The 22727-nt window shown below is 43.5% G+C and overlaps 1 protein-coding gene across 1 annotated transcript in view; it reads left to right on the top strand.

The window, feature by feature from the left end:
• Positions 1 to 22727, top strand: part of LOC146622429 (nuclear factor of activated T-cells, cytoplasmic 1-like) — a 56605-nt gene that overhangs the window by 16978 nt on the left and 16900 nt on the right. Inside the window, exons 5-9 of the mRNA XM_085366811.1 lie at positions 1014 to 1186; positions 2140 to 2280; positions 11260 to 11315; positions 13357 to 13489; positions 21651 to 22304. Of these exons, the coding sequence (XP_085222937.1) occupies positions 1014 to 1186; positions 2140 to 2280; positions 11260 to 11315; positions 13357 to 13489; positions 21651 to 22304 (1157 nt within the window). The remainder of the gene's footprint in view (positions 1 to 1013; positions 1187 to 2139; positions 2281 to 11259; positions 11316 to 13356; positions 13490 to 21650; positions 22305 to 22727) is intronic.

The following is a 22727-nucleotide window of genomic DNA, read 5'->3' as shown; positions in this document are numbered from 1 at the left end:
TTATGTTAAAGTGCAAGATAGTTAGAACACCAAAACACCAATCCTTTATGTTGCTCGTTTTTCAGTGCTGATAAGGAGCGGGTAGTCAGCATGACTGTATCTGTTATTTTTCTTTTCTTTGAATTGTACAAACCAAAGTCAAGGGAAAAATGGATTGGTATAAAACCTGACATTTACCATGTTCCAGGAATCGCTCCCAAAAAGCTACCATGTAAAATAATTTAAATGCCAAACCATATCCCATCTGTATTCTCTCACTTTTTACCAGCCACACTAGTTTTATGTAAATTTATGAAAGGCCATGCCTGCGAATGAATGCCCTTTTTCCACCAAGAAAAGGGAAAGAAACTCTACACCTTTACCTCCCAAATTGTGAAATGAAATAAATAAAGAGAGACAGCTTAAAAAGGGGGCTATTAGCACATGTGGCAATGATTAACAGCGGTTTTAAACCCAAAACTCATGAAGTGAATGGTGTGAACGGACAAGGCAGGCTCGGTGTACTCCTACAGAACGTGTGTGATACTGGTAAGCCATGGTGCGCTCAGTCCAGATTTCTCTGAATACTTGGACCACTCTGGCCATTTAAAACCGTGATGCAAACTCATTAATGTCCAACTTTTCCTTTGATGACATGCTGGATTAATAATGACACGGTCATGCTCCGATAAACTTCCAGTGCATGATCTGTAACACCAGTGGGGACTTCACTGCTGGTCCCGATGCGTAGCAGCTATTTTCGATTTCACAGCCAAGAGTAAATCAGATAGGCTCCTGTTTCAACCCTTGGTCGCACTTTTCCATGCTTTTGCATCCCGTTGAAAGCTACCCTCTGTGACTCAGGGTGTGGAACAGAAGAGAAAGAAATTGGTGCTTTCTTGAAATGTTGTAATAGAAATTGTTCTGGCTTGGAAAAAGTAAACAGTGAACTTCACCTTTCCGTCACCTTTGCCTGTGTAATGTTGTCTCGGGGATATAGTCTTCAATTGTGCGTGTGCTTTTCTCCGTTCTAGAATTGATTGTGCGGGAATCCTGAAGCTGCGTAATTCAGACATTGAGCTTCGCAAAGGGGAAACGGACATCGGACGTAAAAACACACGTGTGAGGCTTGTGTTTCGCGTGCACATCAACCAACCCAATGGCAGGACCGTGTCCCTACAGGCCACTTCGAACCCCATTGAATGCTGTAAGTCTTACACACACACAGACAAACACACGCACAGAAATAAACACAAAACCTGGCATGTCTTTTCTGTTGGCTTTGCACTCAGGTGGCATCTATTGTTGTAGTCCAATAAAGTGAGCTACTATTTTATTGCCTACTGGAGCAAATTCAGTGCATCTGCACCCAATAAGCTTTATTTGATCAAAGGTCTTTGCCAAAGCAATAGATGCATTGTGCACGATGCCAAACACACGTGCTATCTATCTTAAATTCACATTTTACGACTGAATGCACAAGTTATTTTGGTAACACTACCCCATTAGCGCAGGTTTCACAAAGGTCGTTTGCCAGCCCCACTTTTTGGCACGGTTGAGTGAGCACATTGAAAGAAACCTCTGTTCTCTTTGTCATTCATTTGTGTATGAGGGGTGTGATGTTATTTGCGCCCAAGGAAGCCAGTTAGACTCAGATTGTGAGACAGAGCTTGCGTTATAGTTTATGGTCCAAAGTGGAGGTTAATCTGAGTTGGTGTATCATATTTAAATGTGAAGTTTAAAGTTATTTAAAGCACAGATTTATAAATAAGATCCACAGATGCAAGGTGATACTGTATATCTATACGGCTGTGAATGTGGTGACCGAATTCTACAGGTCAGAGGTGACTTGCTGGCATCACTTCATGCAAAGCAGAGGCAGGTGGTTGGCCATAACAACCATGAAAATATTGTTTTGATCATTTGTGCGCCTTTTTTTCAATGTCATTTAAAGAGCAGCTGTTGGCTGCAAACCTCTTAGCTAGGGGGTCATGAAATCATCATAATAAAGTTGATAAGCCTGTTTCCCTAACCAAGAACTGCTGTTTTACTGGCTGTGAGCTGGGCTTGTGCTTCCCGGGGTAGTTGGGGATCAGGCGGTGTATTAGTGTAATCTTGCGCACCATTTTGAAACCTGTGTTTGTGTGTCTCTTTCAACAGCCCAGCGTTCGGCTCAAGAGCTTCCCTTGGTCGAGAAGCAAAGTATGGACAGTTGCCCTGCCACGGGAGGCAAAATGATACTTCTAAACGGACTCAACTTCCTGCCCGAGTCCAAGGTGGTATTCGTGGAGAAGGCCCAGGGTAAGCTGCAGTCACCGGGCCATGTTTACCGCATTTCAATTTCCCTTTTTAATACCCCTTTCTTTTCTTTCTCCCCCACTCTCATCAGTTGCATTTTCTTAGTCTCTCCTCCCGTCAAAATAGAGCAAGACTTGCCAGCGAGCCACATGTGGTGTGCATTAGGCCACTATATTTTTAACCAAAGCGTATTTACATTTGCTGAAGTTTCCATTGCCTGTTCAGCGGCGCTCGCCACAAGTTAAGGAATGAATCACAACCAGGGCATGTGCAACGTCTCTTTCTCTCACTTTCCCTCTTTCCCTCGCTATCCGTACCTCCCTGACTCCCCCTGCTTTCGACAGTTAACCCTTTCGCTCGCTTGCTTTCCGTCACTCTTTCTTCCGCCCTGTTCTGCCAGACGCTCACCCTGGCCGGCTGTCGGAAACCATTTCTTTCTTTTTCTTTTTCTTTTTTTTTGGTCTAAACTTTTTGGCCATATGTTTCTCCCCTGTGTGGGTGGGTTGTGAAAGTAGAAACACTAGTGATCAGGTTTTCAGTTTGAATAATGATTGTGATCATTTCCTTGATTGCACCCAATAAATCAAAACAAAGGTCAAGCGCAGTAGTAGCTCTGAAGTCAGCTGAAGCACGACGTGGCTGCTGCTGCTGCTGCTGCTGAGCAACACACAAACTAAGACAAGGGAGCAACATAAACAAAGTTGTGAGAATGAGATAATTGTGTCTTCCAGTTCATTAACCATGAATTTCAAAATTGCTGAAGATTATCACAGTTAATCCACACTTTCCAAAACACTTCACACTTCTGCCGTAAAAGTTAGCAAGTGGTCAGTGAACGCAGAAATAAAAAGTGAATCCTTTATTTACTTATTTTCCTCAAAAAGGTTATAAAAATAAAATTCAGTCTCAAAATTGGAAGGAAGAAAGATTTTGTTACTCTTCACTGCATGGATCTCTCCCTACTTGCCCCTAGCTTGTTTGAATGGTCTACTCTTAAGGACCTAAGGGCTTAAGGAGGAAGCAGCAATGGGTTAAGGAGAGGTGGATGAACTTGGTAATTTGGGGTATCCCTTCTCCTGGTTTTATTTAGTCATGGAGGGGTGTGGGGGATCCCTTGAAGAGGAAAGCCCATACATGCACACCTTTTGCCTTCTTGGTAGTATTTCCGTTCTTTCCCCACTCTCTTTACCTTGATATTCCGTTTCCTTCTTTTCCTCTGTTCTCCCTCATCCCTCATTTTTTCTCACCTCTATCCCCGATACCCGCTAAAGACATTAGGAGCTGCGGAGCTCTACGCTAGCGGGATCTCCGGGCTCGTGGCTGCCATTGACATCTCGGTGGTTTGTTTTCCGTCTCTGTGGTGTCCAGAAGGGAGAGAGAGAGAGAGGGAGATCGAAAGGGAGGTTGTCTGTCTACTACTTAGTCTGCTTTTATGTGAACTTTAATGACCCACCATTTCCAGGGTCTCCTAAGTCAAAAAGCCCATTACAGAAAGACCTACACACCCTAAACACACGTGCGCAAGCAGGAACACGCACATCACTCACTAATGGCAACTATGGACGAGCAACTATGAGCACGGAAAAATACTTGTCTTAAATATACTGCAAAAGATTGTCCTTTGGCATTTTAATCAGAGAATCCTGCTGTTTCGTGAAGTTTTAGACTTCAGGATTTCTCCGATTGTTGATTTAGAAGGGCCAAACTGGGATGAGGAAAAAAGAAACCAATAAAAATATAATTGTATTACAGAATTATTCTATAACTTTGGTTTTATTTTCCTCTGGAAAAGTTCATGACTAAATGCATCCATGAAATACAGAGCATCGCGCCGCAATAATTACACAGTCATGCGTACGTACAGCCAAGGCCTTTGTGTGGCACAACACCAATCACTGATTTTGCCTCAGTGGTGACAGCCATTACTGTTGCTGCCATCAGAGGTCAGGACGGCTGCTCACTCTCCAAAATTGACTCCAATAAACACCTTCAAGAAAATTCCACAAATCCTAAGGAGCAACAGGCTGCTTTAGGAGTACCAATCCAACTTGTGTGAATAACTGTATACAGTCAAAATCCTCCAAGTGGAGTGAGGGGGCAGATCACACAAAGCACAAAAGCCTATTAGCACAAATGAGCTATAAATCATAAATACATCTACTTCTCTAACTGTTTCCATTTGTTGTGGGGGGGTTTTGTGCAGGCTGTAGCTGTTTTTGGCATACACGCAGATGTTTTTGAATTGTCTAAAACACCAACGCAACAAAGACAGATATCAATTAATTACAGAGCTCTGTTAGGGGATGCCATCAACATTTGAGAGATTTGCTGTTTGCAGTTTGTGGTTAAATGAGGACACCAGTGACACACAGACATCCAGTAGTCTTTAGAAAATCATTGGCACATGTGGCCACTGGCATTATCTTCTGTACAAGGAGCAAAATATTATGCCGTGAATACACAGTAATACATCTAAGAGCAAATGATTGTTTCGTACAACAGCATAAATAAATAAATCAGACCCACATGTACTCTTAAAACATAGCGCCGCTCTGTTTGTCGACTTTAACCTTCCTCTCCTTCTCTGTTGTTTTGATTGTCTGTCTGTCCCCCCGTGAGACATCCGCAGTATCAAATGAGCAGAGCTCATAGCTGTTGCCACTGCGGGAAACCTTAATGCACCTTGAAAAATAATTACTTCTACTTTTTAGATGCCATGTCCATCCCCACTGCTCCACTTCATCACCCACAGGATAACTGATGCAAACCGGTGCATTCACGTGTGTACAGTATGTGTGTGTGTGTTTGTTGTTGTGTACCCGCTGCGGCTGCTAGCCTGCGGGCCTGTTTGCGTTGTTCGGTAGGAAGTGTTTGCAGTGAGTCATCCACAAAGGATTCCCTGTAGAAGAGGTGAATCGGAAAAGACAAGACCCCTTAGACAGTAGAGAGGGGGGAGAGGAATAGGAGGTGCAGAAATGGGCGGGGCTTCCGTAGAACTCTTGAGATATTGGCGCATAGAAATGATCAGATGTTATGGTCCAAAGTGGACTCGAAGACCACAGATCACTTTCCACACGCCCCCAGCGAAAGGTTTGTATGTATGGTTTTGCTCCATCAGATAGTGCAAGATATTCAGACTGTAGGAACATAGGTGCTCGTCTTCTGTTGCAGTTTAAAAACTCCTTTCAAGAGTAATTTTGTTGATAGTAATAATAATAACAATCTGTCATTTTTGCTCTCTGCTCAGCACAGAGTAGTGCCTTTCCCAGAACCACAATATGGGCATTTGTGAAACTTTCCATCTTTTTTGCATTGTTGACTTTGCTTCAGTTTTCTGTTATTAGTATTGCGTTTTGTGTCTGTGTTTTTGGTATACCCAAACCGCTCTTTTGGCATTGGATTAGGAAGACATACCTGGCGCACCTATTGCAATGTGTGTTCTGGCTTGCCCTGCTTTCCATGGATGGAATGAGTGCTAAAGGCAGGGAAAATAGAGGCACAGACAGACAAACAGAGAGAGAGAGGGAGAGAGAGCAAGCTGGGGAAAGCCTACACTCTGACTCAGAGGGGAGGTAAGGGAATTCCCTGGTGAGCCGGATAGTTTTTACATCTGGTAGGACTGGAGCGTTGCCTGGAGCTCAGCAGCACCATGCAGCTTGGTCTGCAGCAGGGAGAAGTCTGGTCCTCTCTACCTCTGCCTCAGGCTGGAGAGAGGCTTCCTTAGCTCTAGCATAATCTGTAACTTTAGAACAACATGATCTACTACAGTAAGCTCGAGCTAATATTCCTCATGTGTAAAAGCTCCTCAGCATCGGACTGAAATGTTTGGATATTCATACCTTCATAGTTTGAAGAAGGCTATGACCTGAACTGCTAAGAGTTCATTCATGCACTGTTTATACTTGGCTGAACTCTTCCACCCTGGGCAAGTTTAAACACCAGACAAACTGGTCGATGTATTGTACTTGTAGCAGTATGTCTAGACTGTCCTTTGGCTTCAGGCTAGAATAACCTTCATGGCTCATACTGGCTCATAGTTCTGGCACTTTGGCACGATAAGACCAACCTCCACCCCTGCTTCAGGCATGAGATTTGGGATCTTACTGTCTCATTAGGATGGTATACTGCCCTCAATTTCAAAATCAGTAATTATTTATCACTGCTAGAATGGTTTAAGCCAGCGGTCTCCAACCTTTTTTGCGCCACGGACCGGTTTATGCCTGACAATATTTTCACGGACCGGCCTTTAAGGTGTCACAGATAAATGCAACAAAATAAAACTAGTACCGGTACCGAAAAAAAGAAGATTTATTCATAACACACATGAAAAGACCCAGGAAAACCGAGTTAACGATAAAAACGATAACAAAATAACGCTGAAAACCGATAAAAACCCTGAAAACCATACATTTCACACCTGAGCCTCAACTTTCGCGGCCCGGTACCAAACGACTCACCGACCGGTACCGGTACCGGTCCGGGGGTTGGGGACCGCTGGTTTAAGCTCTCAAGCACCTTGCTAGAAGAGCATCATGAGGAATGTGTGAAATGGAAGTTTCTTATCCGCAGTTTAAAGCTATATTTGTGCAGTGGCTTTGAGAACATCTATACATCAAAGGACCCAGTTGTGTGATAGCAGAAAAATGTTTACATTGTCCTGTGGCCTCTACACTTCTCTTTAGACATGTTTGAACATGTAATTGCCAGAAGAGTCTCTCGAACTGTGGAAAGATGGCCATTTTTGTTAGGGAAACATCTTAATATCCCTCCAGTTGATTAGAATAGTGATATACCTTAATGAAATGTGGCTCACTACATGGGTCTTTATGACCGATTTGGCTGCAAGCTGTTGGAGCGACCCTGCTCTGATATATCAAATGATCATCTACCTGCATTCTTTTTCACCATTCGCTCAGTTTCTAAGTGCGGTTCTCGCTGTGACTCTCGCTAGGCTGTGAAATAACATGCAACACACCATTAAGAGCAGCAAGCTTTGATGTCTTTCTAATGCTATCCACTCTACAAATACTATCCAAATGTACAAGTGCAGATGATCCTCCCACCGTCATTCTGAGTCTTCAGATCATTTTCAAACTCAGCGCCACACAGCTGGACTCTTAAAAAGAAGCATAAAATTTCACTCCGCTGACCGCCATCCTCCTCAGGCTACAACCCCAGGTCACGTCGGCTCACGCTTTCCCTGTTATACACCGAGAATAACTCACTTCCTGGCTATAAACCCATCATAAATCTACTGTCAAGTCGTAATTTATACGGAAGCCCCTCGATCTGAAGCAGACCCACATTTCTCCAATTTCACCAGGTCTTAGATTGGCAGAATCCAGTCGCTCCAGACGGGAAACGCAGCTGGGATCAGTCATGGTGGAATCCCTTTTGGGCTTTTTTGGCTTTGCGCCTCATTGGGCAACAAGGCGAATGCCGTGAAAAATGTACATAAAATTACTGAAGCATTTTCATTCAAGGTGGCAATGGAGACACAATAAAATGGAAAATAAACTTGACATAGGTAAACAGGAAAGAGATATAAATACTCTAAAATAATCTTCTCTGGAAAAGAGACGTAGCTGCAGAATATGTCTGGGTTGTTTCACAAGACAACCTCCGCATTTAAGCGCGTGATTCATAGTTTCCATTCTCAAAAATCCTGAAGTGAATTTGGTCAGTGGAAGCTGTTTTGCACTACACAATGCTTTTTGGAAGGAAAAAAAAATCACCTTTGGCTGTCACTGTAAAAAAAAAAAGGAAAATTTAAAAAAGGAAAAAAGAAAACGCTCAAATGCTAAAACCTGTGAGTTCATTGGGAGGTCAGATACACTGTTACTCAGCTATCTAGGGTTCTTAACTTGGGTAGGTAGTAACAAAAGAAGGACTATAGTATATAAAACTAGAAATAACACAAATGAAAGGTTTGGACTTTATGAGGTTTTTTACAACAGCAGCTCTGTTGCCAGGTTGTCACCAGGCAGGTACACGATATTGTTTGTTGTCAGGAACTGAAGAAGAAATGACTCGAAGAGGCCTCGCCCTACGTGCTGTCTAGCTGCCTGATGAATGAACATGTTGTCCTGGTTGTGCAGTGCTAGTCTTTGTGGACCAGATTTGCAAGAGTGAGTCATATATAGAAAAGCTGCCTGGTTAACATTTGAGCACAAAGTCTAAAAATAAGCGTGCTTCCATTTGTCCATGTGCATGCATGTGTTCATTCACTTCTTTGTTTGACCAAGGCAAGATTATGCCGTACCTAGAGCTCTCCAGACACAGCTCTTATATGCCACTTCTTGTTTTTGTGCTTCCCCTGTTATAATTCAAGTTGAAGGCCAGAACAAAGGTAAAGGATGCTGTGGTTGCATGTGTGCATATGTGTGCATCGGTGTGCGTGCATTACGCGTGGGTGGACTTTGCTTGAAAGAGGAGGTGTTGTCAGGAACAGAAGCGTTTTGCAGATGTTGCAGGGAAGATGGAGAGAATGGAAAGTCCTGTGGTTATCACCCAAACAGCATGCCACAAGTGGCCCCATCCCAATTCCATCAAACTCTTAGCTTTGCTTCATACGATGCAGTGTGATTTGAAAAAAGTTTGACAGAACAAACTGATTTAGAGCTACCAAAGGTGAGACAAAAAAAAGATCAAGAGGGAGGCAGAGAGAAAAGTTTGAAAAACATGTTTACTAGTGGAGGCTGGGGTTGACGTCGGAGTCTAAGGTTTCCCTCTTGGAGTGTCTCCCAGAGCGGAGGCGGGTGAGATTCCCTCTTGGTTCCCCTAGACGTAACATGAGGAACGCTCATCTCTGTCTGCCTCTGTCTCTCCCCTTTTCTCTGACCTTCCCTGAGCCTGTGCTTGCTCTAATCGCCCTTCCATACTCTGAACAACTACACTGCATTACCTTTGCCTCATTCTTTCATGTACCTCAATCATCTGCCACATGCACAGGATCACACACTGTGCCCCCTGGCTACTGCTATTCCCCAAGTCATGCACTTCATCTCCATTGCAGTGAGGTACATTTCTCCATATGCAACTTTTATTTCCACCCATTTCAAATACAAAAAAACCCTTATCTGATCTCTCCACCGTCTGTTTTTCTCTTCCCCCCATGTTTTAATATGGCCATTTTGGAAAGATATATCTACTGATGTTCACTCTCTGAATAATAAAGCTGACCACCCGCCCCCACTACCACATCTCACCAATAATAAGCCAGCCGTGACTGGAATCCTTTATTCTCTCGCTCTGTGCATGATGTGAAAAACATAATGCTTTGGGGGAAAAAACAAGGGTTTTACATCTTCCAGAGCTGCTGGGCTTTTGCTGTCGTTTATGTGGAAACTGTCTCTGATTATCTTATCTGATAGCTTCCTGCGCCTGACGCTGCAACTCTAGTTCTCTGTTTAATCTGCAAACTCCTACTTGCGCCTGTTAACATATAGTAGCACTGCCACACTACCCATCCATACAGTTGAGTCACCTGGTGTGCCACTGAAACAAAAGCTGTTCTGTGTCACTGTCATTCATGACAGCAGTAATGACTCATGGTTTCTGCTGAAAAAAGAAGGCGAAAAATTGCAGTGTGGTTGGTGTTGATTGCCGTAACAGAGCCCAGAGCGTCTGTTCACAAAGGTGCGGCGTGAAATCACAAAGAGGACGCAAAGAATGTGAACTGAGCTTCTGCAGGCTCCCAACAGCTGCAGCGGCACACAGGCCTTTTATTGCGAGGCAGCGAGGGGAAACCTCACCACAACAAGAAGAGAAGAAGGGCGGGGAAGAGAGGAAAAGAAGTAGGGGGAGCAAAATAGAAAAAGAAAAAAAATCTAATCAAGGGACAGAAATAGTGCAGAACTTTACAGAGACAGATGAAGAAAAGAGAGGATGCATTCCTTGTCGAACGTTAGAGAACAAACACAACCCGGCTCGTGGCTATACCAAAGCGGCTTCCCCTTTTTTTTGTGCTTTGGTCCAAAACCTTAAAGTCTTCACTTCAGACTTAGATAAGCAACACATTCTTACATTGGAGCTGCAAAAATTGTTGAAATTGTTTTTAAGAAATGAAAGTTAATAAATTGTCAATTCACTAAGGAGCTCATCTGAAAGAAGAGGGAAATATTTAGTTCATAATTAAATAATAAAATCTGAAAAATTCGACTAGAAGCAACTTAATAGAGTCAAAGTGCATTGAAACTGGTGTAGCTAGAGTAGAATAAGCAGGTGATCGATGGAGATTTTGGAGTTGATGTCCTGAACAACCTGGATCAGGTCGAGTTTCAATTGTCTCACGATGCTTTTTATTATACCGTAAAGACTCTACAGTATTAGAAAGAAACCCCAACACAACAATCAAGTGCTCTGTTTATGTTCCCTTATTATTCAAGACCTTGCATGTCATTGAATTTTAAATTCAATTCTGGGCTTAACGGGGAGCCAACATGGGAGAAATATGTGATCCAGAACTCTTTTTTAGTCCCAGTCAGAGTTCTGGATCAACTGAAGGCTATTCTGGGAGCTTTTAGGACAGCCTGATAATAATGAATTAGAATAGTCCAGCCTAGAAGTGATGCATGCATAAACTAGCTTTTCAGCATCACTGTGACACAGGATGTTTCTAATTTTAGAGATGTCAAAGAGGAGGGTGCGTGACAGACAGCCTGAAAGGGGGAGTGAAAAAACACTAGAGAGAACAGGAGCAGGTCTATTATAGGAAAGAATAGTGACAAAAACGTTTGAATGAGATGACTTTGGCAGTGTGAAAATGAAACTGATGAAATAAAAAGATCCAAAACAGCACATATCAACAAGAACTTGAGAGAACAGAATTTCTTTATTCAATTTCTGTCGAAACCGTGATGTTTTTTTTCCCCAAATCCAAAAGTCTGTAGCCACACTCCAAATGAGGTCCATCTCATCTATATGTTGATGCAGTTTGTAAGGGCCTCCGCTAAATAATGCATTTGTCTTTTTGCAAAACAGATGGGCATCATCTTTGGGAGACGGAAGCCAAAGTTGACAAGGACTCCATCAAATCAGTGAGTGCACCTTACCAGCATGATTTATTTGAAATGCTCGTGCCGTCTCCAGTCCCACCTTCCCGTGAGACTTTTTCTCCTTTTCCTCTCTCTGTCTTTTCCTCATCTGTCCCCTGTAATGATGTAACCTTTGCTAAGTTATTACAAATTGCAACATAGACAATGATGTTTAGCCGATGCAATCCTGAATGGAATTTTCACAAAATCTCCTTATCCTCTTGGAAGTAATTAGACGCAGGCTGTCATGTTGTTTTTGCATCTAATCCATGAAGATACACATGTATGGGTTACACGCACACACACGCACACACACGCACACACACACACACACACACACACACACACACACACACACACACACTCCTCCTAGCATAGCCAGACGTTTAGTTCACACTGAGGTTTGCTGAATTGGGCTCAAACACTTCATCTACGTTGAGACTGTGCAGCCAAGTGCAAATCGCACCCTACCTGCTGCCTTTCATGAGGGTGGTAATGAGAAAATAAACCAGTGTACTCGTTTAACTGACGCTCAGTCGGACTGTTAATGTAGAAGCAAGCGAAAAGGGAATCGTCGACAGAGGGAATGAGGCAAATGTTTTTCTATGTGTCACAGGGAGCTGCCTGAGCTCTGGACTTAATTAAGATTTCATCAAGGTTCATTAGGCCTGCTTTTTACTGTGGACAGAGTCAAGAACAGAACCTGTTTGCTTGTGCAGGATGACAGTATGTTTTGAAATGACGATTCTTTTCATCAACTGTGTCAACCCACTGTAAACTAACTGAGGTGATTTACACTCGCACATAGTTAACTATCCCCAACTAAAGTCTGCAAGTCGGGATGTTTGTCGTTGGCTTGCCGCTGCTGTTTCGCTTGGGTAAATGACTCGGTTGCATCAGTAGGACAAATATGGAGTGTGGTGTCTAATTGCTCCGCAGGGCCGGCTGATGCGTGATGGCTAGAGTCCCGGATGCTGGAAAATTAGCAGTCAGCATTGATAAAACACAAATCTTACAGTGTGTTTGTAAATCTAATAAACAATTACTTAGAGACAGCGAGCGAGAACAGGCCCTCTTCTTATGCCAGCTGCGACTAGACTACTCTAAAGTGCTCCAGTCTGACTGCCTGCTCGACTGTGTTTTTATTGCCATCGAGAGTGTGCTAACTTTCACGGGGTTGGGAAGCGAGGGAAAGCGGCGCGCACGCACTTAACACCCTAAAGTCTGCCACCTGCATGTTTTTCTTTGTCATTATCTGGAGGGTAGACTGGTGCTGAGCTCACCTCCGACTTCCCCCCACCAACCCGTCCCTCCCACCTTCCTTCAAGTGTGGCAATGACCAACAGAAACCTGCTCTCTGTCGAAAAATGCCTCACTCTGAGCCTGTTTAGATCTAGAGGAGAGTCACAGCTGCCCCGGGATCATTTTTTTTTGCAATGTTCTCAATATATTTGCAAGTTCATATCCATACAGACTTGCTGTGGTGTATCGATGCAGAGGAGGCGAGCAGGCAAGCCAGCAAAGGCACGGCTGTACAAACAAATAAGCTGGCTGCCTCCCTCCTCTCGTGCAGTACAGGGACGATGCTAAAGCTCCTGGGTTTTCCTCAGAGACAAACACAGGCACTGGACCAACCTCTTGAGCTCTCGTGCTGCATCTACACAGTCCAGACGTGCTCATTTAGACCTGCTCCCAGTCCAGCCTCTTGGAAACAGTATCCTGAATACTGGCCAACTGCAAAACAAACATAGCTGTTGATTAACCTCTTAATTCCCACAGGTGTACAGTCATTATAAACCCATGCTGTGTAGTCTTTCCAGTCTTTTGAATTTGCAGAACTTCCTTTGAAAATATCATGGTGATCCCAAGCTTTCCAAAGATGCAAAAACGCCTCAGCCTAAATTTGAGACAAAGCAAGAAATAAAAAGTTTAAACTACAAAGCACAAAGTACTAAAAAGAAGTTGGTTATTTAAGAGGAAGTGTGAAAATCAAAATGACGTCTCACACCTGAGTTTTTATTATCATATCATATTTCTGTTTTAGAACGCTCTTGTTGTGGAGATCCCGCCATATAGAAACCAGAGAATATCCAGCTCGGTGCAGGTTAACTTCTACGTCTGCAACGGCAAGAGGAAGAGGAGCCAGTCCCAGCGCTTTACCTACCTTCCTCCAAATGGTAATAATCATCCACCCACCCTTTTTATTACCAGTGACACTGCAACACTCCTATGCTTTGCACAAGCTGCACGCTTTGCGTTCTTTATTGCAACTGTGTGCCTTTTCACATCTTGACAGCCATTCGTCCTATTTTACCTCAGCCGTTAAAGTGCTACGTGAAATTTGTAGCCCCCCTTTTTTTTGTGAATGTTTTTGACGTTGTAAGTGGCAGCACTTGGCTGAAGCCTCTGAGCGAGTGCAGGAGGTGTGAAGTGTGTTTATTCTGCAGTGACAGCACGTTCCCCAGCCATGAGGTGCACCTACTGAGTGACAGAGCCTCCGAGCACTGTTGATGTAGAGGAGTCAATCTCCCAGCGACCTGACTTTCACACCCGGCCCCACACATTCTCTTCCAGCACACTTATGAATTGACAAAAAAACATCCACGCACACACACACACACACAGCCAGCCATTGCTTTGCCATATCATTCATGTAGCAACCTGAAAACCCAGAAATACCTCTGTCTGTGTGTGTGTGTGTGTGTGTGTGTGTGTGTGTGTTTATCACAAGCCTCAGTGTTTATAGATGGCTTTCACGTTGGAATTTGAAGAATGTATTGTTAAGAGTTAAAAAGTTCAGCCTCGAAATTACATTGCGAGCTATTTGCTCTTCACAGTAGGCACAGGTGAAATATCATCTTCAGTATCGCTTTCAAGCATCCCACGAGAATAGCATTATTTTATTGCGCCGGTTTGCTCTTTCAAGCCGCAGCTTTCCAAATATGGTGCCATAGTAAGTCCTTTGCTTGTTGGTCTGCTGAGAAGCGGCACCGACGCAGTTAAGAGCTTTTCAAGACACCGGAGAACTCTTCTGCCTCTTTAAACAGTAGTTGCTGAAGGCAGACTTAGCAAATGCTGCAGCTCATTTGCTCGAGTCGGTTTTGGAATTCTAACCAGTAACCGTGCTTTTACAAGGCACGCATTCCCCTTGTGATAACCAGCGAAATCCATTAGATCAAAACAGTGGTATCTTGTTTTCATTGATCAGAGCCTAATGGGTCTAATGCTTCTGGGATAGCAGGCAAGCAATGTGTTTAAAGACCAGAGCTGTTAATAAGATGTGACATTTAGATTATCAGCAGATGCATTTATGGCCTCGGGAGATAAGTGATCAGGATTTTGGATGAGGCTCTGAGAACAAATAGAGCACAGCCCTATTTGGAGATGCCTGATAATATGATGAACAAGTGCATTGTGGGTAACCGGACAAGTGTGGGACAAGACAAACTGTGGCCATATATAGCTGCTCATCCGTTTCATATAGAAAGAGACAGAGAGAAAAGGAGATGCAAAGGCTTTTCAACATCCACGGCGCATCTCAAAGTCAGTTCTCTGAGCGTGCACGCAGCTCTAATTAAAAGATGGCTTGTTGTGTTCTTTCCTTTGCTGCCAAATAAACCACAAGTACAGCGTGGACCACACAAGCGGGGCCCATGTCTTGTCAAAGAAGTTTAATTAACTTACAAGTGTTACAGCCAAAGCGACCACGACAAGGGTTTTGAGTTCTATTTTCAGATACAGCATACGCATTAAAAAAGTACAGCTGATCATATGAAAAACAGAGACTCTGTTGGGAGATAGCAGGTGAAGCAGAACACAGAGCTTGAGTTCCATAGTTGTGATCTACCTGGTAAAAACTTTGGTTTTATTTTTTTGACCACAATGTTAAAATTGTTCTAATTATCACAGACTGTGCACAGTGATGATGACTGCAATAGTTTCATGAGGAAACCCTAGTGAAGCTGTTTGCTTTTGAGGGTTTCAGTGTGTGTGTGTCAACAGTGAGTGAAACAACCAACACTGCGGCCATGTACTCGGGGTGGGCTGCGGAGGAGAACACCCACACACACGCATAGACACACATTGCTGTCGACACTTTTTTTACTTCTTCTTTTTTTTGCTCGCTCGTATGAAAAGACTCTTCCGGCCCTATGTCCCACTTCAAGCACAGTTGTGGTCTCTGACGTTGTTTAGAAAGAACATTTCTTTCACACTCTGCTGTCTGTTCATCTATAAAAAGCAAACCAAAACCTTAAAATAGCCCAACTTGTTTAAAACAGCGGAAGGATGAAGCAAACACTCTCTGGGACCCAGATGCTAGTGAAAACCACCTTTATTTTCCATTCAGGTCATGTGACCATCTTGTTATTCTTTGACACTAATGCATATGTGGTTGGCAATACTGCGGCTAAACATTGATACCTGCATTTGAAGAACAAAACACATCTGGAGGGGGGGGGATAATAAAACAAACAAACTGTTTGCTATATTTTGCCCCGCAAGTACACCAGACATATTATTTCAACAGGCATCATTATTTCAGCAGATCTGTATGTTCACTGCCTCTGTTGTTAATTAAGAAGTTTATATTAGGCCCGTCAGATGCAGTGGAAAGATAGCAATAGATGGATGCTGTGGAATTTTGAGACATTGCCATGCTAATATAGTGCAAAAAAATGGACATGCTCTATGTAAGTGAGGAAGAGGTAAATTGTGTATACAAAGCAGGAAACTGTTAGAGGAAGTGCCAAATACTGCAGTTCCTTTAGGCTGGCTGCTAAGGAAGGTAATAATTCAGTTCAGTTCAATTCAATATAGTTATACAGCGCCAAATCACAACACAACACAGTCATAGTCACAACAGTTGCCTCAAGGTGCTTTATATTGTAAGATAGGCCCTACAATAATACATACAGAGAGAAACCCAGCAATCATATGGCCCCCTATGAGCAAGCACTTTGGTGACAGTGGAAAGGAAAAACTCACTTTTAACAGGAAGAAACCTCCAGCAGAACCAGGCTCAGGGAGGGGCGGCTGTCTGCCGCAACCTGATGGGTCGGTAATACCAATAGACTTAAATTTTAGCAGAAATAGTGCAAAAACTGTTTTGGTCTGTATGTCTAATTCCTCATTTCTGACTATACGGGCAAACGTGGCTCCTGGTCGTTGTGTCCTTGGGCAAGACACTTTACCCTCCCGCCTACTGGTGTTGGCCAGAGGGGCCGATGGCGCGATATGGCAGCCTCGCTTCTGTCAGTCTGCCCCAGGGCAGCTGTGGCTACAACTGTAGCTTGCCTCCACCAGTGTGTGAATGCGAGAGTGAATGGTATTGTAAAGCGCTTTGGGTGCCTTGAAAAACGCTATATAAATCAAATCCGTTATTATTATATAAAATTTATGTATCACATTATGTTAAGGCTTAAAGTTTCATTATTTGGGACAACTGTGACTGACATTTGGCTGCTGCTAGCTGGACTCTTAGCTGTCTGCTAGGCTAAACTGGACTTCTCTGTCCTGATTGTGGTGTCGCTCATATGACTTTCTGTGCACACAATTGCATCAACGGCATATCTAAGAAGTCTGCGTTCCAGTTTTGGTGAGTAAAATTTCAGTATATTATTTATATGCTTGCAGTTAGAAGGTATCTCAGGAGACACCCTTGATAACCAAACTTCATAGTATTAGTTGATAATTCAACAACCAAACTACTAGTCCAAATATAGTCATGTTTTACATCAAAAGGCTATCCGGTCTTTAAGTGATGACGTGATGAATCCTGCTTCCGGGCCCAAACTACTCTGCGTTTAATAAGGCTGTTGTGCTTTTATCATGTTTTAATGCTTTGTATCTTGTTCTATTTAATCTCAACAAGCCCCTAAAAACAGTCAGTGATCACTGTCGGCCTCTCTCGGTTTTTGTTACCACTCTTCAATTTAAAGCTGAGTTTTTTAAACCTTACAATGTAATTACAGCTCAGCCCATGCAGCAGTATATTAATGACTAACCTCGTATTGTGGATGGATTATCTAAGTTGTTTTCCTGACTGAAGTTTGATCCGTTTACAGCATCCTGCCATGAGATTGTATTTGCACCTAACCATCGGGAACCCTCACCTAAACTTTTATTGAGTGGAAAAAAGTCCTCCGTTTGTTAGCGTTCATCCTCCAGCTTTACTGTTTATATTATGCTAACATAGATGTGTTGCTAGCGATCACGTAGCACATCATTATATACCAGCTAGCCCAACTTCAGTAACCCTACAAAACTCACTGCTGTTTAGTTTTCTGTCTTCATTTATGTTGGAAGTGATAGCAGAGCTGTACGTCTTAATTTGTTTCAGAAATCCCTCAGTCTGAACATGGTATATTATATTTAGATGGAAGCTAGCGAGCTAACTCCCTGCTAACTTCTAACTCCGTTAAACTTCTTCATGGATGCCTGGATGTTAAACTTAATTGTTACACCTGGTAGAGCAGCCACACTGATCATTTTATTACAGATGAAAGAATTTAGACAGTTTTTCAACTCTCAGTAATGCTGCAGTGATCGTTTGACTTGGAGACCTGCAGCAGTGTTTGGGCCCAGACATAGCTAATGACGTTAGACTTAAAGACCAGATAGCTATATTTTATATGCAGTCTATGATATACACAAAGCAACCCCCGCCTGTGTCCAAGTGAATACAAGAACTTGACCTTTCCCTTTACAGAACAAAATAAAGATTATTTTTTAGAATCTTTAGAAAAAAAGAGTTATACCAGTTATGGAAAAAATGTTTCTCCATTGGGATGAACTGATTATGAGGTATAGGTGCATTTAGCCGATGAGTCGAGAAGACTGCTATTGTTTAAATAGCAGCAGCATTTGCGGTTGAAGCCTAAGTGCCTGTCTGTGATGATGAGATGTACATGCAGAACAACTGTCGTCTGGTTCCCAGAATGAGCTTCCCTTTTCCGAGCTCCCGTCCAATAATTCTTGCGTGTGTAGAGATGTGACGTGTTGCTCTTGAAACAAGAAACAGTTTTCACCAACCACATTAAACAACAAATGCTAAAAAAATGCTGGCAGTGACCAAAGCTCGGGCGAAGAACTTCTCGGAACCCCTTTATTTTTACAGGCCGTTTGGAGATTCCTCTGTAATATCAAGTTCTATTCTTAACGCAAATGGCTGCCTACTCTCTCCCACCATCACTGCATCAGTCTGTGGTTGGAGCTGGAGAGGGTAGAGCCAGAAACATGTTCTGTGACACATACAGGAAAAGTTAATGAGCCACACGTTGATCTTTTGTTGTAAATATTTGCACAGTCATGTTTTCTAAAGGAAAAAAAAATCTGGACAATGACTGAACTGTTTCTGTCAGGTCTGCAGCTTTGGGTGTTTTTACACTAACCTACAGTATACCAAAGCCCACGGTATGCTGTGTGTCCAGATTGCCTACACAGTGGGACATGGTGCATGAGGTACCTTTGAGTTAATGAACTACCACCTGCTCCATGTTAAATGTCACGGGAGATTCATGCCGATAGTATGAGGTGTGTCCAGAATTTCTTAAAATGTTTTTCACAGTGGCATAATAGTATCATATTTTACCAGTGGAAAAGAGTGTTAGAACCTAAAATACCTCTTGAATTCGTCCAGAAGTACAGATGCTCTTCTTTAGAAAGTGTTTTATAAAGCTCACATAAGCCTTGCTTGCTTTTTTTAATGAAATAAACAGATACAGACACACATCACTGTCCCTATTCCCATCAGAGGAAACAAGTGCTCAGTAAAATACCTAGATCATTCCTGATCAGTTCAATACAAAGCAGACAGAAGGGAAAACTGCCAGAAATGGAGAGAAAACCATGTGCGGAGCATCAACAGTCTGTGGGCCATAACCCACAGGTTGGGAGGAAATAGAAGCCAGCTGAAGTTGCACTGGGCCCGGTGAATCTGTTTTCTCAGTTCTCATATAAAGTTGAAATGAGACATAGAGATGGACCAAGCTGGAGGAAACACGTCTGTTTATAAATCGAGGAGGGAGGAGTATGAATTTTGGAGAAAATGTTTGCAACTTTGGAGAACAGGCAGGTGGAGGTTTTGCTTAATGTAAAAAACAATGCTTAGAATTTCCTTTACTCTTAATGAACAGCCTTTTCCTACATAAGTCAAACATGTCAAACAGCCGTCCCATTATGCTGAATGCGAAATGAGGAATGGCGTTGCACCAGGCCCAAATGTGGATTCAAGGACAACTTGATTAGAACTTGGTTTTAAAAGGTCAAGGTCACGGTGAGCTTACAAAACACATGTTGGGCTATAACGCCAGACTTTATACACTAATTATGACACAATTTCGTAAAAATGTCTAATAGGATGAAAAGATAAAGCTGTAAAAACACTCTTTCTGGCAGCTGGTCAATGTCATAATCCAAGAATAGAAGACAGCGAGGTTGCAATTGCTGTATATGTCACATGTGCTCAGATACTTAAATAATGACAGCAATCTTTGGTGAAAGGCATCTGTACATGCAATAAATTACTCTGGACGTATGCAACTTTCATATATTGTAATTATTTTATTTTTTTCATTTAACTTTTGCAAGGAGACATTTGAAACAAGATATCAGTTTTCAGGATCCGTTAAGCGCGATGTTCTTTAAATATTTAACGGGACTTTTGTTTTTTTGACTGATTTCATAAGGCAGAAGGTTAAATGTGTTTCAAATTAGAGGCAGCAATGCAGATCGGGACCCCAAGCTAAAATATGAAAATGGTCTCATTTTATGACATTTCCACTCTGATATCACACCCTCGGCTCCTTGGCACACTTCTGTCCATTCACACCAGAGAAAAAGGCACAGGAGACAAAGGCAATCTGGAGGGAAGTAACTGTGGATGTTGTGTGAGCATGTGACTCACTTGTTATTCCCCAGGCCATGGAGAGGAGGCCTGTGCATCATGGGACTCGCCTCACCGTGCTGCCCCAGACACCAAGCCTGGTCTCTGGGCTCTGAAAGCAGACAAGGCTGACGTAAATGTGTTCCCTGCCACGTTATCGCTGCTCTGTAGCTCGGCACCCCGGAGGCTACAGACGCGTTTGGTGCCTTTTCAGACCAAACTCTCACATACCTAGATGTCTTTTTTTTTGACACAGTAAGGGACAATTTGCCTTTTTTTCTGTCAGAGAAAGGTTCTATTATGTACAAAAATCATACACACAGACATCTTATTCATATTGACAGCTTCAAGTAAATGTCACTACGAAGTACATTTAGCCAAAAACTTTTAATGGCTGGCACCAAACAGTCACCACACCCATTAACACATTTTAACAATTGCTAGGAATAAACAGTATGTCCATTGTGACTCAGAAGCCTTTGCTGTGCATTTGGGTATCTTAACACGGGCCTATTACTTTTGTGCTGGCACAGCCTGTGCATGTGTACTTATATAATAACTCAGCAGTGAGCTTGTTAATATGGATCCCTCTCCGTCACTCAACCCGGTCCATAAACACGCCGCTGTTTATGAAGGCTTCGGATTGTGATTGAAATTTTCAATTAATAGAAAACCTTTCTTGACAGTGAAGAGGAAGTATGTGATACCTGTCAGTCAGAAGTAATCAGGAAACAACGCAGACAGTCTGCACTGGATTAGAAGTTAGAAGGGAGCAGGCAGGATGATCAAATGGGGTCACTGCACTCTCTGCATTAGCTGAGGTCTGAAGCTCCTGAAACCACAGGCACAGCTCTGCAACCTCTTAAGCAGCTCAGGCAGCCTAATCAAAATCAAATCATCTCCTTTTTTTCACACCCCCCCCCCCCCCCCCTCCCCTCCCCTCCCCCACCCCACCACCACCACTATCCTTTTGGTCCTGAGAGAAACAATTACTTCTGGAGTGTGGAGGAAACCTGGGGGTCCAGAGCAGCAGCAGCAGCAACAGCAGCAGCACTCCACTGCTTTAAAGTACTTTTATTGGATATCAGAGCTGGAGGAGAGTCCAAAGAAAATAGGTCCTATTCATTATTAGAGCCAGCTGTGGCTTTCCACACTGATGACTCATCCATTTTTCTTTCCTCCCTATTCTTTTGCTTTTTTTCACGGTGTGGTAAAGATGGGTGGCAAAAGAGGAGGCGTAAGGATTTCTCTGTTAGAGGACTCTGCCAAGTTGACGCTGAGCCCAGATCCACTGGTGGTTGTTTGTTTGGATTATAAAGGGTATCACAGGCGCAGTTCTGCCTGCTCGATGCTTTACTCAGCCTCAGTCATACGCTCACTGCGCCACGTGGATTCCCTGCACGTTTTATAACCTCTCCTTTCTTTCTTTCTTTCTTTCTACTTTCCCCCATCAGTGCCGATCATAAAGACAGAACCCCACGATGAATATGATTCTCTGGGTACCGTGGGGCTCTCCATGCATTCCACTCCTTACTACAGCCAGCCAAGACTCACTCCCATCATGCCTGTGGCTGACCCTGAAGCCTGCCTGGTTGGGGGCTACCCTTCGTGCCCACCTCGCCATGCTGCCATGCCATCGTCACCCCCCAGTTCAAGCCCCACCCTTCATGACCTGTCTCCTGTGGCATTCAGCAAGTGCCTCCCCAACAGCCCCACCCACGCAGCAGCACCACCGGGACCCATGGTAGCGCCCCCTATTCAGGACAACCCTGGCCACCCTAATCTCGCCCACCCATCTTCGCCAGATAACAACTCTTCTCTAGGGTTGCTCTACTCCCAGGGTAGCCCCAACCACCTCAACAGCCCAGGACGCCATAACTACCACCCTATCTATACCAACAGCAGCCCCTCATCTTCCCCAGCGTCCCACCCTTCCACTCCAGTTGGGCCTGCGGAGAGCCCATTCGTTCAGGCCTACAGCCCAGTTGGCTCAGCCCAAGCTGGAGGGAGGTCACCAAGCTTGCTACCTGAGGATGCCAGCCCACCTTCGATGGCCATCACCGTCAAGCAGGAGCCCCAGGAACTGGACCAGATGTACCTAGATGACGGTGAGTTCCTGCAGTGTATGCACATTATCCAGAATAATAACTAAATAAAGTTATACGTTTCTCTTTATGAGATCACTGTCCGTGCCAAAATTGGCTGTTTGGGCAACACATCACATTTATTTAACAGCTTTTTCTTATCTGCAAGCCCTCACGCACGGCCGCACCCTATTGCACCTCAGAGTATTTCCTGAAAAAAATTCTGGCAGCATATTTACGTCAGATTTGTTTAATTTTAGGCCCAGCGGATTTATTTGCTTTTGGTTTTAATGTGCCGGCCAGCTTATGTTGTCCGAATGGCCGCTTGACTTTCAAAGGGTAAATTGCCTTGATGGGATTTTGAAACAATCTGTCAAAACATCACAGCACTGGGGTCAGCCGGGGTGCAGCCGAACAAAAACAGTGGCACACGCGTAGCGATCCAAA

The sequence above is a fragment of the Diplotaxodon limnothrissa genome, linkage group LG11 (assembly GCF_057381915.1).
Source record: "Diplotaxodon limnothrissa isolate DT_005_m linkage group LG11, D_limnothrissa_male_GT1.1, whole genome shotgun sequence".
Lineage (NCBI taxonomy): Eukaryota > Metazoa > Chordata > Actinopteri > Cichliformes > Cichlidae > Diplotaxodon > Diplotaxodon limnothrissa.
This window is presented reverse-complemented; position numbering and strand designations above follow the sequence as displayed.